The following is a 14,707-nucleotide window of genomic DNA, read 5'->3' as shown; positions in this document are numbered from 1 at the left end:
GTTGTAATACAGTTGTGAGTCCTGAAAATGTGAGTTCAGTTATAGAATGCGGTTGTCACCCCCGTAAATAACTGTATTGTGTGAACGTAACCATGTTAAGGACCCAAATACAGGACTGACAAGTGACAACTGTATTCTGCATATTCTGCTGCTGTGAACGTGGCTGTACATGCAGCAGTGATGATTTGGGTCTGTCATAAATGATTTTAGCAAATGGCTGCAATATAACACAGTGAAAAATTGAAGGGGGTCTGAATACTTTCCGTACCCACTGTATATATACACATATACTGTATATAATGTGTGTGAGTAAAATAGGAAAAATTACACCTGTAATTTCAAAGTGAAGGCTTATAATAAACCCTAAAAGCACTCTCTTTCTCCCCCTTCTTGAACAACCAGCCAAACTCTCAGATTGGTCCCGAACTGCTCTTAAGCCAAGACTCCTACGTAGAAATTTAAGCTAAATTGGGAGCTCTGAGAGGATTCTTAGAATCTGTGAGAATACGGGCCCAGATAGGCTAAGTGAGGGTGATTTACAGTTCACTGTTTTCAGTCAACAAGGAAAGTTGTTAAAAACAACTATAGATCACTGCACACTTGGTAAGCAATCCTAGTATGTGTGGATTTATATAAATCATAACCAGATATCATTTGATTTTCTGCATATATGCTCTTGTTGCAATAAACTGTTATTAGTTAGCGGGTCAATCAATATGCAGCATATAGCATCAGTTAATCCAGGAAAGACTTTGATAAGCGACACAGTGTCACAATTTAATACCCTTTTTTGTAGGCCAGTCTGGGGGGGGGGGGGGGAGAAAAAAAAAAAATCCATACCTGCTAAAAGATAAGTGCTGGCTCAAACATCACTTTCGTATTCACTAACCTCTAATACACCCATTTGTTCAAAACAAATAAAGAGACCAGTAAATCCAGCCAAAAATGTTTATTCACCAAATTCACTTGGTTAAAACCAATTAGTGTACATTAAACACAAAAGCATCAGCTTGATGACTAAACCACAAGATGACTGATTAAATTATTAAGCATCTTATAAAATGTAGCCTCTAAAAGTTAACCTTTCAGCCTCTTAAAGTCATAGATGTGTGATAACATCGAGTTAAGCAGAGTACAGCTGGAGGTTTTGCAATATGCATATGATCAGAGGGCTGCATTTAGCTGCTGTCGCCATCCAGGGTGTGCTTGTCAAAAAGATACTCTGCCATCCTGTTGTTGCCAGCATCCATCTTGGTTAGGTTGGTGATGTGGTCACCAAGCTTCTTGATGGCCTCAACCTGCTCATCCAAGTAGTGAGTCTCCAGGAAGTCACACAGCTGTTGGACAAGAGATCGGAAATGCAAGGACATTTAATTCAATAAATTAGGATGGGACATAGGCATTAATGTACATTAAAACATGGACTTCATAACTCACATGAGGGTCTCCCTTCTCAGAAGCGACCTTATGCAGGTCCAGCAGAGCCTGGTTGACGTTCTTCTCCAACTGAAGAGCGCACTGCATAGCAGTCAGTCCATTGTCCCACTCATCTCGCTCAGGTTTCTGTAGAGGAGACAAAAACAGGTCAGTGAGCACGTGATCGCTCCCTTCCCTTCAATTCAACAGGCCCTTACAAACACGCATAGATCCAGAGCCAGTTTTGCTTATCAAATCGTTCAACATAGAAAAGGCACATTTCAAATGCAGTCACCTTGATGTCCTGAAGGACGATGCGTCCACCCCTCTTGTTCTGGAACTCCATGAATTTCTCAGCATGCTCGCGCTCCTCCTCACTGTTCTTCTTGAAGAACTTGGCAAATCCAGGAAGGGCGACGTCATCCCGTTTGAAGTAGTGAGCCTGAAAGTAACAAAATCGATAAGGAAAAGATTGAAAACACTAAGAGAGACGAGCTCGTTCACCGCAGATTAGTGGCGTCGTGAAAATAACGCAAGAGTAAACACGAAGTACAAGCTGGAAGTCTAATTTGCATGCACTGTAGCAACCAAGAGGAAAAAAAACGTCAAAAGATACGGTTTAGCATATGGATTAAAAAAAAACTAGATACTTGCCATGGAAGTGTAGGTGTATCCAGCGTAAAGCTCCAAATTCACCATCTTGTTGATAATAGCCTCGCAATCGCGGTCGTAGTTCTGGCGAACCTGAGAATCCATTTCGGCGGATTTTTTTCTGTCGTTTTAACAACAAAATGTTGGTAAAAAAATAAATATGAAATGGGATGTTTTCGTAAGGAAATTCCAACGAGATCGAAGTTCCGTTCAATCACTGTTGAAGCAAGAACCTCTCCAGATCGTCCTGAAGCTGTGAAACGCAAGGCGAGTGCGTTCATCTTATATACGCTCACAACATGACGCGTCAGTAAAACTGAAACCAGCCAATCAAAGAACGAGCTGAATGAGGAAGTGGTAAACAGTCAGCTGAGAGTCAGTAGACAAAGGAGATTATTTTTCCCATTTTCATAACTAATAGCAAGCTGAATCCAACAGGAAAAGATTTGACATTATAGGTTTGTGTGAGTAATATGTAGACAAAATGTAGACAATATCAAACATTTAAGAACAGTACATTCGATGTTGTTTTGTAACTAAACATGCATATATTTAAATTACAGGGGTGTAATGCAATGAAATATATAAAACAGAAAGAAAAAATATTGAACAGTAAACTTTATTCTAAGATCCGCGTTAACTGGGCAAAGTACAGAAATTAGAATGAAGGGATTTTTTAAAATGATAATTCAGCATGTTGTTTGCTTTTAATCAACCTGACACCTGTGCCACATTGTATTTTCACAGCAAACATTTAAGGTTGAACCTTGAACTATTTACAGAAATGATTAAATGACCCTTTGCCTTCCTTGGCACACTTGACTTTGTTTGCAGGGGTCAAAGGATCAAAGTGTGTTGAAATAGTGCAATTAAGTTTAATACGGCGTAAATAATTAATTTTAACCAACATGATGCTAATCTAAAAACATCATAATAACGTTGAATTTGCTGTGCTGTGTATATACTATGGTAAATATCATGGGCGTCTAACAGCTATATGGAGCTCTGTTGTTCACTTAGTAACTGCCTTCAGATGCAAAGGTGACAGTAACTAAGCATTTGGTGTCATAATTTGCACACGAAACCTCACTTTTGTCAGCAATAAAACATGTACGCTCACAAGACGTGGCATTGTGCTGTTTCACTGTAACTCAGCAGCTTTTCGCCTTTTCACTTCCTTATGCGTGACGTGAGTGCGTTTTTGGGTAGTTACGGGTGTCTATCTATTGCTGAATGAGGAGACACGTAATGTCATATGCTATTTTTTAAAGCTGCGTCCCAAATGACGCGCTATACATCTACCTACTCAACCATGTAGCGTATGAATTATATAAGGTTATTTTGTCATTCATAATCGGAGTCATAACCGCTCCCCCTACTTAATTAAAGCTGTGACAGTTGAGTGCATGAAGTGTCCAACATTACACACTTCATTTTTTCGGTTGCATCAAGTGCATCATCGGGTATTTAAAGTGCACTTTTTCTTTTTGGAATTTTCAGTTTGAACACACTACTCGCACTATTTACTACAAAACGTCATAGAAGAGTGCATAAGTACGAGATTTGGGATGCACCTTAAGTCTTCCCAGATAGCACAGGTAGGGGAGAGTGGGGTAAGATGAGCCAGTGGGTAAGTTGACCCACCCCCTGTATCTTGCCAACTGTACACTTTTATTGTCATGTGACCATATATTTTGAAACCACCCATAATTTCTGCCAGAGTGTGAAAAGAAGAAACACAAGGGAGGAGTGGAAGGCAACCAATTACTTTAAAAACTGTTTTTGGCTTGTCAAAGTAATATTTTAGCATAACATATGTAATGGCTGTTACATCAAAGTAAATTTATCCAGGTCTAAAAATATTTATGATGCATATAAGTGATTTAGCAATGTATAAAACCATGTAAATCATTTAGCTAAATATTAGCCTGAATTAGTAAGTAAGCTTGTTTTTTTTCCAAAATGGCAGCTATGGGGCAAAGTGAGCCAAATGCTGTGGGGTAAATTGAGCCAGCATTTTATCTTACCCTACCATAAGGCACTGAAGTTAAGTTAAATCTTTTTTTTTTCTTCTTTATTTGTATAGCGATTTTCACGATACAAATCGTTGCAAAGCAAATTAGTAAGCAAGCTAGTTTTTTTCTAAAATGGCAGCTATGGGGCAAAGCGAGCCAAATGCTGTGGGGTAAATTGAGCCAGCATTTTATCTTACCCTACCATAAGGCACTGAAGTTAAGTTAAATCTCTGAAGTATAAACTGGTAGTTTAATGTGATAGTACACAACTGATTTAGTTTATCATATATACATATTATTATTTGTAGTTTATTTGATAGGGACAGTGTACAAGTGCACCAAATCCATATCTGATAAGAACCAGAAGATGCTTTTCATCACATTATAATCAGATATATCTTTCCACCTGTAGTCCCTAATGGCCTGTTCGACATTGCAGAAAAGCTACCATGCCAAGAATATTTTGACTAAATTGTTCATTAGTTTCACTGACATTTATTCCTTCATTCTAATTCGTTTTTTTTATTTTAATTTTACTCAGCAAACTCTCTGTTTAGTCTGTTTTTGGGAAGATTACAACTTTGGTGTTAAACATATTGTTTCAGAAATGCAAACAATTAAAGATTGAAATTTTCATTTGGTTGGTTTTATGTTGTTTACATTAGCTTTAAGAAATCAGACTGTTTGAAAAAGGAAATTTGATTATTAAATTCGTTTTTAAAAGAGGTAAATTATCTTTCAAATTTAACGGGTTTGAACCAGATTCAGTCAGACGGTCAGTTTACAACCAGATGGTTCATCTTACTCATTGACTCGGGTCAACTTACCCCCACCCTGGGGCAAACTGAGCCACAGGAACACTTTTTTATAAGAAGCCATATTTTTAGAACCCTTTGTCATAGATACATTCTGATAATTTAAAATGATAGGAAACATCCTGGAGTTACTTTAGATACTTTGATTGTACTTCTGCATCATTTTCCCTTATCTTGAGGACCACATAAGTAAAAAGTGGCTCATCTTACCCCACTCTCCTCTACGTCTGTTAAAAAGCGCTTGATCTGGGAAACACGATGTGTAAAAACATCTGATAAACATATTATAGCGCAGTTTTATATACATTCTAAATCATAAACATCTTCAAGATTTATTGGAGATGAGCAAACGCACTAAAAATACATTTTGCAGATGTAAACGCAAACATCAAATAGATGTCTCCATGATGTATGTGTGCTATCAAGGATGGGTTGCCACTGCGGGTTTTTTTTTTTGGTTAAGTGGAACAGAGTACCACTAATTTCGGGCCAGTTTTCTGATCATTTAATATTTTTTAATCACAGTTTTCATTTAAGCACTCTAAACAAACAACACATGTCTATATGACAACAGGTAATGTATAATAATGTTTAAAAAAAATTACATTTGTAATAAAACCTAATTACTATATTGCAATAAACAAGTTAGATTTGTTATAACAGTTCTTTATTTGTCAGATGCAACTGTCTGTCATGGGGAACAATGATAAAAGTAATCTTCCTTATTTCACATGACTTTGTGAAAGTGAAACAAATGTTGGAAGTTCTCCTAACATGCCCGGTCGCTTTCATTTGTCCAAATGGCTTGTGGAAAACTTTAACAATAAGTGCTTTATGCAGTAGGGATCCAAATACTTTTCCAGACCACCGCCTTCCTCCAAAGCTCTTCTTGAAGAGAGGGATTCGAGTTGGTCCAGTTTCGTCCCGCTTCCCTCTCCTCCTCCTCTTCACAGTGTAGCCACAGACGTTTAAGGGGACTGACACAGGAGTATTGAAGAAACTGACAGCCCTGACAAAAATAAGTTCCATACATACAATAAGATCAGTGCTGACAGAACATTTTGCTTGCTCAAAGCGGGCCTGTATGCTTATACAGTTATATAGAACAGCATCTTTGTAAAAATCCCCTCACCTCTTTACTTCCCCAATACCAAATGCTTTGAATCACACTGTGGTTGGCAAGTGCCTGGGTCAGCTGATCCCTGCCCCCTGTTATTATACTGACCAGACCTCCGGGGATATCAGAGGCCTGCAGGACCTTTGAGCAAAAAACAGAAGTTGAATACATTACAAACAAAGAATTGCAACGTGAAGATTAATTGTAAAACCTGAAGTTTATGGAGGCAGTCTGAAGATTACAGTGTGAGTGTGAAGTGTCTACTGCTACCACTTTAAATGTACACATATACAGAAATTTATTTATTTGAAATGTAACAAACCTGGATAAATTCAAGAGATGGAAGAGGGTATTTCTCACTTGGCACCATGATAACAGCATTACCCATGGCAACAGCTGCCCCTAGCAAGGACACCAGAGAGAGCAGCGGTTTGGAATTGGGGAGAATCACTCCCAGCACCCCTAAAGCCTCAGGAGTTGACAGGGCGGAACCAGTCTGGGGTGGGAACTTTAATGAGATGTACACATAATTATAAAGCAGGCAAATGAAATCTTGGGTTAATCATTCAAACATTCTAATACTAAATAATGTAGGTTCTTACTGGAGTTCCACCCTGCTCTTTATCACAACGTGTAGCCCAATCAGTGAGTCTGGAGACGCTAAGCTCCACTTCTTTCTCTGCCTCTTCTAATGAGATGCCGGTTTGAGTCTGGATCGATACAGCCAAGTCCCGCCTCCTCTTATCTAGACTGTCAGCAAGTGAATAAAGTGACTGAGAGCGTGCAGTGGGGCTTTTCTTCGTCCACCTGTAACAACACAGTAGTTCTGTCACTATTTTATTAAAAAAAAAAGGTTGACCTAAATTTGTTTTGGTCCATCTGTTTTATCCTCATGATAACTTTCTCATATGCTCCTACCCTGGCTGGACCTTAATGGCGGCCTCTACTGCATTCCGAACATCCTTTCTGCCTCCATCTGGGCAGTGAGCCAGTACAGCGCCCCCAGGGGCCAACACTGACCTGCTGCAGCCCGAGTCAGCTTTACGCAACTGACCACCCACGAACTGGGAGTAAAAGCGAGGGACACTGTGAGAGACAGAAAAAGAGAGAAATGGGTCATAGAAGAAGACAAGAGGAGGTCTGAGTTTAGCAGACAGCAGTAGTGGTCATTTAGCCACATTTTAAGTACTAAAGGGTAAGTACTAAAAATACAGTAATACTATTAAATAATATAATTGATGTTACACAACTCATCGGTACAGAAAAAAAGAAAAAGAGGGAAAAAGGAAAATCAATACCAATTTTGAAGTCAGGGTGCATTTTACAGTATTTTGTGATTTGATTTCTATGGGGCAGAGAGGTAGTTAGTGAAGTGCAAGGAAGTAGTGAAGCATTGTGAACTACAGTACAGGAAGCTGCTCAAAAATGTTTTCCAGCAACACCACAATTCATTTTCAAAGAGAGAGGTGAGTGGAAAGTCCCACACAATTTGCTGCTGGTAGTGTCACTACAATACCAAGAAAATCAATAAAAATATTATGATTTTAGTACAGGGTCATTCCGTGTCAAATTTCAGAAGTTTCCTGGGTAAAGGTTCAGGTATAGTTTATTTTCTGTGTTCCGCTCTGTCTTACGCAAGCTTTTCAAAGCACACTGCACTGACTGTGAGCACAGATGAACAAATTACGTCACACGAATTGTCCGCAACCCAGACTCTGTTATTGTCTTCTTGCATTATTGACAAACTATTTTCCTGTTTGACAATGTAAAGCTGCTTTGACACAATCAGTATTGTATAAAGCGCTATACAAATAAAGGTGACTTGACTTGACTAGAACGCGGACAAGAGAAGTATACTTCTGGCTTAAACTGAAAATGGGTCAAATTCAACAACTTGCACTTGGAGCTACATTGAGATCCCCATATCACTGGGATTGAACCATATATGGCCTTAGAAATGAAGATACCAAAGAGGTTTAAGAACCAGAATCTAAAAGGATATTGAGATTTTATTGAAACTTTGCAAAAAAGAGCACAAAAACCATACAATGCAACAATGTTTTTCAACATTGGCATACAATGCAACAAAGATTCCTAAAGACTACAGGTTTTACTAACAGAACTATTTTGCTCTATGCCACCTTTCTAAAGTCATTTCCCCCCTTTAATTTGGCTCCAAATCTTTTCATTTTCCAAATTCAAGTCATTTTGACCCCTCTACAGTTCTAAACACTATCTACAAAATAGTGGAATGATCAGTAAATATTCATCCATGACATTAAATATTTCACCAGGACAAAAATCAAAACTCTGGCTCAGTTGACTACGGAATGACCCTGTAGAAATGAGGTGTTGGTGCTAAAATCTAAACCCAATCTAAATACTTCTCAAGACAGACTTTTGATTATATTTATGTTTATACCATCTGTAACTAGTCTGTTCACTTTATGACACAAAACCTATATGCACTTTGCAGTTCACCATTAAACTATGAGCCACAACACACCCACCTGGAAGGATCAAATCTTTCAGGTATCATGAATTTGGAAGCTGCAGAGCCAAAATCAGCATAGTTGATAGAGCTGGGACTGGAGCGAGGGAAGGAGGGTGAATGTGACGGCCGAAGGAACTGATACAGACCCTTTAGAGGAACAAAAAGCACTAAAGGAGTCAGACATTCAGAACTGGTCACCAAACAAGACCATACAACCAATCAGAAATATAGTACAGAAACCCAAAGGAACAGAAACAATGGCATAGACAACATTGAATCCCATTCTTAGTACACGAAACTAAACATGTGACCATAATATACTGTACCTCTCTGCCTCCATCTGTGCAGTTCCCGCTCTCCCTCCGTCCACACAGAGGCAATGCAGGATCCATTACAGAATGACAGTTCACCCACACTGAACCTACACACAGACTATGGAGACAGAAAAAGAGAGGGTGTGAGAGAAAAAGAGATAAAACAAAGGAAGTAAGAGATCAAGATCAAAATTAAATCAAGACAACTGATGGTTGCCCAAGTACTTGATCAAGCATGGATGCACCTCTTTGCAGACTCCAAAGCCAGAGTCAAATCTTCAGTCCAGATGGAGGCCGCCTGACCATAAGGACTGTGGTTTCCTATACACAACCACAGATCACAAAACGTTCAACTTTTCACTTAAAGGCTGGAATACACTACATGACTTTTAAAATCTGAACAGATTTTTAAAACACTAGGCATCATACACTTACCGACATTGTAAAGAGTGACAAAGGAGAACTGGCCATCATACACTACACAACTGAGGATCACACACTACTAGACTTTCAAGTTGTTCAGATCACAACAAACTCATGCAGAAACATGCACTTTGTTGCTAGGAGACGCATGACAAATGAAAACAATGTGTTCTAAAATCGGTGTGTTCAGTGTGTTCTGAAAACATCAAACATGTCTGATATCCTCCGACTGGATGGAATCATAATCTGAAGCTAAAAAAAAAATCGGAGTCTGTGACCATCATACACTACACGATTTTCTATTAAATCTGTCAACTCAAATCTGCAGACTGACTGGCTCTGACTTTCGGCAACTAGCGTCAACTTCTCCAGACTGTGATAGTAAGTCTTATTAATCAGTTCTTATTTTTTTCAGCCTCACCGAGTGTAACTCCCTCAGCAGAGCTCCTGAAGGATATGAGAGGCAGCACAGGGCCTGGAGGAGGTGAAATCACAGACTCGCAGGAAGGAGCCAGTCCACACAGTACAGTAGGGGGGTAGAGAGCACCAGTAGAAGCAGGTGGACATGACTGCATCAGCTACAAGATATGAAACAACAAGAAAACCCAAAGATGAAAGCATTCGTCCATTAAAAGCTTCAAAAAAATCCATCCTAAAATATTTGGTGACATCTAAACTTAAATGTCCACACACTGTCGCCCCCTGCTGCTGGGCTTCCTGAACTGCAGCATCTATAAGATTCCTGTCAGTCTCAGTGGCAAGTGGAACACACTTCATCCCAGTCATTCTTAACTTCAGCTTGGCCACAACACTGTCCAACACTGATTCCTGCACACAGAGCACCCACTGGAACTGGACAAGAGAAAGAGAGAAGCAGGCAAAAAGATAATTATTATATTTGTTTTATACATGACAAGTAGTTTAATCAATGAGCACCCCTAGCAGACTATGGCGGTACTGCAGAAGTGCTGTCAACTGGTTTTCTTTTTGAAAATACGCACTAAAATAAATAACAAGTAGTATATATTAAATATTAGATACCTAAATATTAAATACATACAGAAATACCACATAATATTTTCCTATTTTATTTGCTGAAAACCTTGGAAACTTGTAAAATATATACTGTATATACTAAAATAGTTAAGACTTTTAAAAATATTCTTGATAATAATTTCTTATGCTTTCCAAGGCTGCATTTTTTTGATCAAAATACAGTAAAACAGCAATAGTGTGAAATATTGTTACAATTTAAAATAACTGCATTTTTTTCTTCATACATCTCTTTTCTTCTTGAAGGCCAGCTCTATCACTCCATCCACAGCACTGTCGAGGTCTGCCGAATCAAAGATGATAAAAGTGCACACAGAGCTAAGTGAGAGAGAGAAAGACATGGGAACTCCGCAACCAGCCACTGCTTTAGCAAGGGCTTCTCCAGTATGTTGTCTTCCACTGTAGGTCAAGTAGTTCACTTGTGGATTTTGAGCCACTTTGGCACCCAGTGATGCTTCACTGCCTGAGACCACATTCAGCACTCCGGCAGGGATTCCAGCCTCCATAAACAGCTGAGCCAACAGAAGGGCAGGAAGAGTGCTAGTCTTGCCAGGCACCACAATAACAGCATTGCCTAGAAAATGAATAGACATGTAAATAAATAATGGTTAAGCCACGGTTTGGTTTGCACCCTCACATCTCATTCAGAAAGGATTACTAGTTTTTTACATTTATGAGTAACAACTTCTAATGAATTAAGCTATTTTAAATAATAAATGTATATACTATTTGTTAAAGCAGGGTTATAATTATAGTTAACTGTAGTTATAACTAAAACTATAAAAAATTGTTACTTAAAATAAAATAAAAATTAACTAAAATAAAATGAAATAGTCATTTTATTTCAGCTAGTGCCAAGGAAACATTTCTCAGTTAGTTTAACTTAATGTACTAAAACAAAAAAACAACAAAAAAAAACAAACAAAAAAAAACTATATAGATATATTTTAAAAACAAAACCAATCAAATGACAAAGACACAAAATGAATAAAACTAACTAAAATTACAATGGAAAATATAAAAAATTTAAAATATTTTATTAATAAAAACTAATAATAATAAAACCAATGAAAAAGGTTTTAAAAATTCCCCCCCCCCCACACACACAATTTCATAGGGAAGATGTTCAAAACAGTCAATCAATACTAAGGTCAAGTACAAAATTGATTTTTAAAATTAATTTATAACTCAGTATTATCTTTAAATGTGAAACATGTCATTTATGTGCCATTAGGGCTGCATCTGCAACAACGCAATTTTTTGAAAGCACCACAGATTTATTACTGTCAACACAAGTTAACACATGCCTTAACTGCTGCTGTCTGCAAGTTATTTAAAAAAATAAACATAAAAATTGTATCTTATTTTTTCTTCTGTTTTTTTTTTATGTCACTTCATTCATCCTTTGAATGTCTGGAGAGTATATGAAACTCAGAAAAGAAAGTATCATATTATTGTTCATATATTATGTATCATATCATGTTTTAAGAGAAAGACTCACCCATAGCTAGAGCTGGCAAAACCTTAAGCAGAAGATAGTAGACGGAACAGTCATCTGAAACAACCACTGCCACAACGCCTAGTGGAGACAAAACATGACATGAGACTTACAACCATGCCTCCTACTTACAACACATTTTCTCACTGTCTTCAACAAGTTCTTTCTCTCAGACTCATATACACAAACAAACGCTGGCATACCTTGTGGGATCCACTCAGGCATGAGCGTGTCTCGTAGTTGAGCCCAGCTGGCATAGTACTGGGCCAGTCTAATGAGCACAGCGGGAGAGGTAGAAGACTGAGAGAGCTCACACAGCTCAGACAAACACTGACTGTGTCTTTGCAGGACACTCGCCAACCTGGGGCACAGACATATATTCATAATGATGTAACATGACTATTACTGTGATAGGTTAATTATTTCTGATATTATTTTAAGTGAAGCTCTAGTACTTGAGTAACACTTTGGCTCTTTGGTAACAGCTCAATTCACTCCAGGTTTTGAAGGCTCCAGCTGCAGATGAGGCAGCAGATGCAACATCCTCATCTTTAGCACAAACAGTGCTGCAGACCACCGCTGCTGTACAAAGACAGGAGGGCAGGAGAAGATATCTTATCATTACATGACAGATTATATAACAGATATGCACTTAAGGAAAAGATCAAATATTGCATACCTTTGGAATCAGTCACATCATGGGTCTGTCTATCTGCAGGACTGAAAAATTTCCCATCAATGAAGAAGCCAAGAACGCGAGAGTGTTTCACCAGCCATGACTGAGAGAATGACACAGAAAATGGTCTCTTCCAGAGTTTGTGTTTCAGTGGAATGAATATCTCACACAAATTGGACAGCAAGGGTGACATTACACTTTAAAATTAAGAACTGAAAATTCTAATTTCTCTGATAATTCAAACAACAAACATGTTTGATTTACAAACTGTAGTTTGGTTGTTCCACCTCTCTGAGAGAACCAATAGAGTGGCTTTGTGAAAACAGGGTGAAGGTTGCAGTAGATCATTCATAGAACATATGGCTCTCACAAAGTACATGAACAGCTAACTATATTGAACTCTGCTCACAGTAGACTTGTGCCGGTATTCGGTAATGCGATATATCACGGTAATGAATATGCACGATATTGTTATCGTGGGCACTTCTAAATACCGTGAATAATTATATATTACAAGTTATTCAGAATTTTGAATGCATTTTAAGAATACTTTTCCCATCAACTGGTCAAAATGCACAACACCGCTGTATGCTGCGTGAAAGACGCGTGCGCACTGATGTAAATAAGCGAGGACGAGAAGCACATGGCGGAACATGTGAGAGACGCACTGGAACTTTCACTCTCTGACTGTAGCAAATGTAGCTATTGCTGATTGTGAATGTTAATGCATTAACTAAGGTTAACTAATGAGGTCTTATTGTAAAGGGATACCTATTGGTCTTTATAGTTATTTTGCACTTTAATCTGTGTAAAACTTTTCGCTTTATACATTTTTCTGTATTGCTTTATTGCATTTAAATGTTCAGTTATTTTTGTTATAAGAAAAAAGTTATTAAACCTGTTATACTGTATAATGACAGCACTTATTTAAAACTAAAGTTCAACACCGTGATAATACCGTATACCGTGATAAAAGCATTAGCAATTAATCGCAACATAAAATTTTGATACCGGCATATCCCTAGCTCACAGCACTTAAAAGTGTAGTTTACAAGAAAATTAAATGTACTTATACTAATGTTGTTCCAACCTGTATGACTTCTCTTTGGCTTTTTATAAAGTGTGATATAAGACATATAAACATTGACAAGCTCAGTCACCTTTCACTTTATTTGCATGGCAAAAAGATGCCTAAAGTTGGTGACTAATGCTGCCACTTTGCAACTGCCTAAGATGTTATTTTGTGTTTCACCTGAGAAGAAAAACGTCATATGGACTTGGTACATGTTAAGGATGTGTAATGAGTACATTTTCATTTTTAAGTGAACTCGTTTGAGACATGCATAGTTTTTAAATGCAAATTTACAGCAAGAGGACAACCAGCATCTTGTCACATGCTTTTCTCGTGAGTTGTCTGCATCCTAATGTACGGCCACATGTAAACCATTTACACATTGGGTGAAAAGGTGGCAATATGCTCTGACGCTTTAAATGATACATAAGTAACAAACTGACGATTCAATGTATTAAAATGCATTTAAGATACAAAGTTAATGTACCCGAGGAATCAGCGCTTTACCTGTGCAGTTGCCGTGCTAGTGCTGGATGGCCCATACTCCATATTTTGAAAGATGTCGTGCACAGTCTTTGTCGAAGTACCTGCCATAACAATTTAACCTATAGAAATAATAATTGTTACTGACTTCTGAAAAATATGCCAATTCAAAATAAAATAATAATACAGAGTGTGCAGTGATTCTATCACTTGATTACAGAGATCAAATGTGCAAAGCTGTCCAGTACTAACTACAACAACAAGCAGGACCTGACGAATTCTCGATCGCAAGAAGAAACGTAAGTAAACATTAAACAATTCAAAAGAGCACTCAACGCGAGTTCTCAAGTCAGGGCTGGTATTTCTTCCTGTGTTATTGTGTTGCCAGATCGCACAAGGTATATAATAGCAAGCCGCCAAAAAAGCGAAAATGAGCGAACCTTGTTTTTTTTTCCCGATTTGAAGGAATGCCTGGATGGAACACCATAGAAAAAACAAATAAAAAGAAAAGAAAAAAACATAGATTACATAAACATAGTTTTATCAAGACTACATTGCAAGTTGTTGCAAAATAGTGTATTTTCAGTAATTTTATTCTAAAATAGGCTACTTTTAAAGTAATAAAATATACTTTAAATAATTAGAAATGAATTACATGGAAAACACACAACCCATTACTG

At 37.8% G+C, this 14,707-nt stretch overlaps 2 protein-coding genes across 4 annotated transcripts; both read right to left on the bottom strand.

The window, feature by feature from the left end:
• Positions 1 to 934: 934 nt before the first annotated feature.
• Positions 935 to 2,342, bottom strand: LOC107693508 (ferritin, middle subunit-like). Its single transcript, XM_016492923.1, has 4 exons — positions 2,071 to 2,342; positions 1,712 to 1,858; positions 1,438 to 1,563; positions 935 to 1,337 (listed from the first exon to the last, which is right to left on the bottom strand). The coding sequence occupies exons 1-4, from the start codon at positions 2,170 to 2,172 to the stop codon at positions 1,179 to 1,181; spliced, it is 534 nt and encodes a 177-aa protein (XP_016348409.1). The 5' UTR covers positions 2,173 to 2,342; the 3' UTR covers positions 935 to 1,178.
• A 3,057-nt stretch (positions 2,343 to 5,399) lies between these two features.
• Positions 5,400 to 14,446, bottom strand: LOC107693504 (aldehyde dehydrogenase family 16 member A1-like). Of its 3 annotated transcripts, XM_016492917.1 has the most exons (17): positions 14,364 to 14,437; positions 14,052 to 14,149; positions 12,476 to 12,575; positions 12,252 to 12,378; positions 12,000 to 12,157; positions 11,800 to 11,877; positions 10,526 to 10,872; positions 9,939 to 10,097; positions 9,667 to 9,823; positions 9,068 to 9,143; positions 8,835 to 8,940; positions 8,525 to 8,655; positions 6,933 to 7,100; positions 6,617 to 6,821; positions 6,337 to 6,522; positions 6,030 to 6,155; positions 5,400 to 5,906 (listed from the first exon to the last, which is right to left on the bottom strand). In XM_016492917.1, exons 2-17 carry the CDS (start codon positions 14,136 to 14,138, stop codon positions 5,730 to 5,732), a joined length of 2,388 nt encoding a protein of 795 aa, XP_016348403.1. In that variant the 5' UTR covers positions 14,139 to 14,149; positions 14,364 to 14,437; the 3' UTR covers positions 5,400 to 5,729. The 3 variants fall into 3 exon arrangements, with proteins under 3 accessions (XP_016348403.1, XP_016348402.1, XP_016348404.1); XM_016492916.1 differs by having other exon boundaries at positions 5,403 to 5,906; positions 14,052 to 14,446; XM_016492918.1 differs by having other exon boundaries at positions 5,415 to 5,906; positions 12,252 to 12,375; positions 14,052 to 14,446.
• Positions 14,447 to 14,707: the final 261 nt, after the last annotated feature.

Source organism: Sinocyclocheilus anshuiensis, unplaced genomic scaffold, assembly GCF_001515605.1.
Source record: "Sinocyclocheilus anshuiensis isolate Anshui unplaced genomic scaffold, SAMN03320099.WGS_v1.1 scaffold1694, whole genome shotgun sequence".
In the NCBI taxonomy this organism is placed as follows: domain Eukaryota; kingdom Metazoa; phylum Chordata; class Actinopteri; order Cypriniformes; family Cyprinidae; genus Sinocyclocheilus; species Sinocyclocheilus anshuiensis.
The sequence above is the reverse complement of the archived record's forward strand: the minus strand, read 5'-3'. Positions and strand labels throughout refer to the sequence as shown.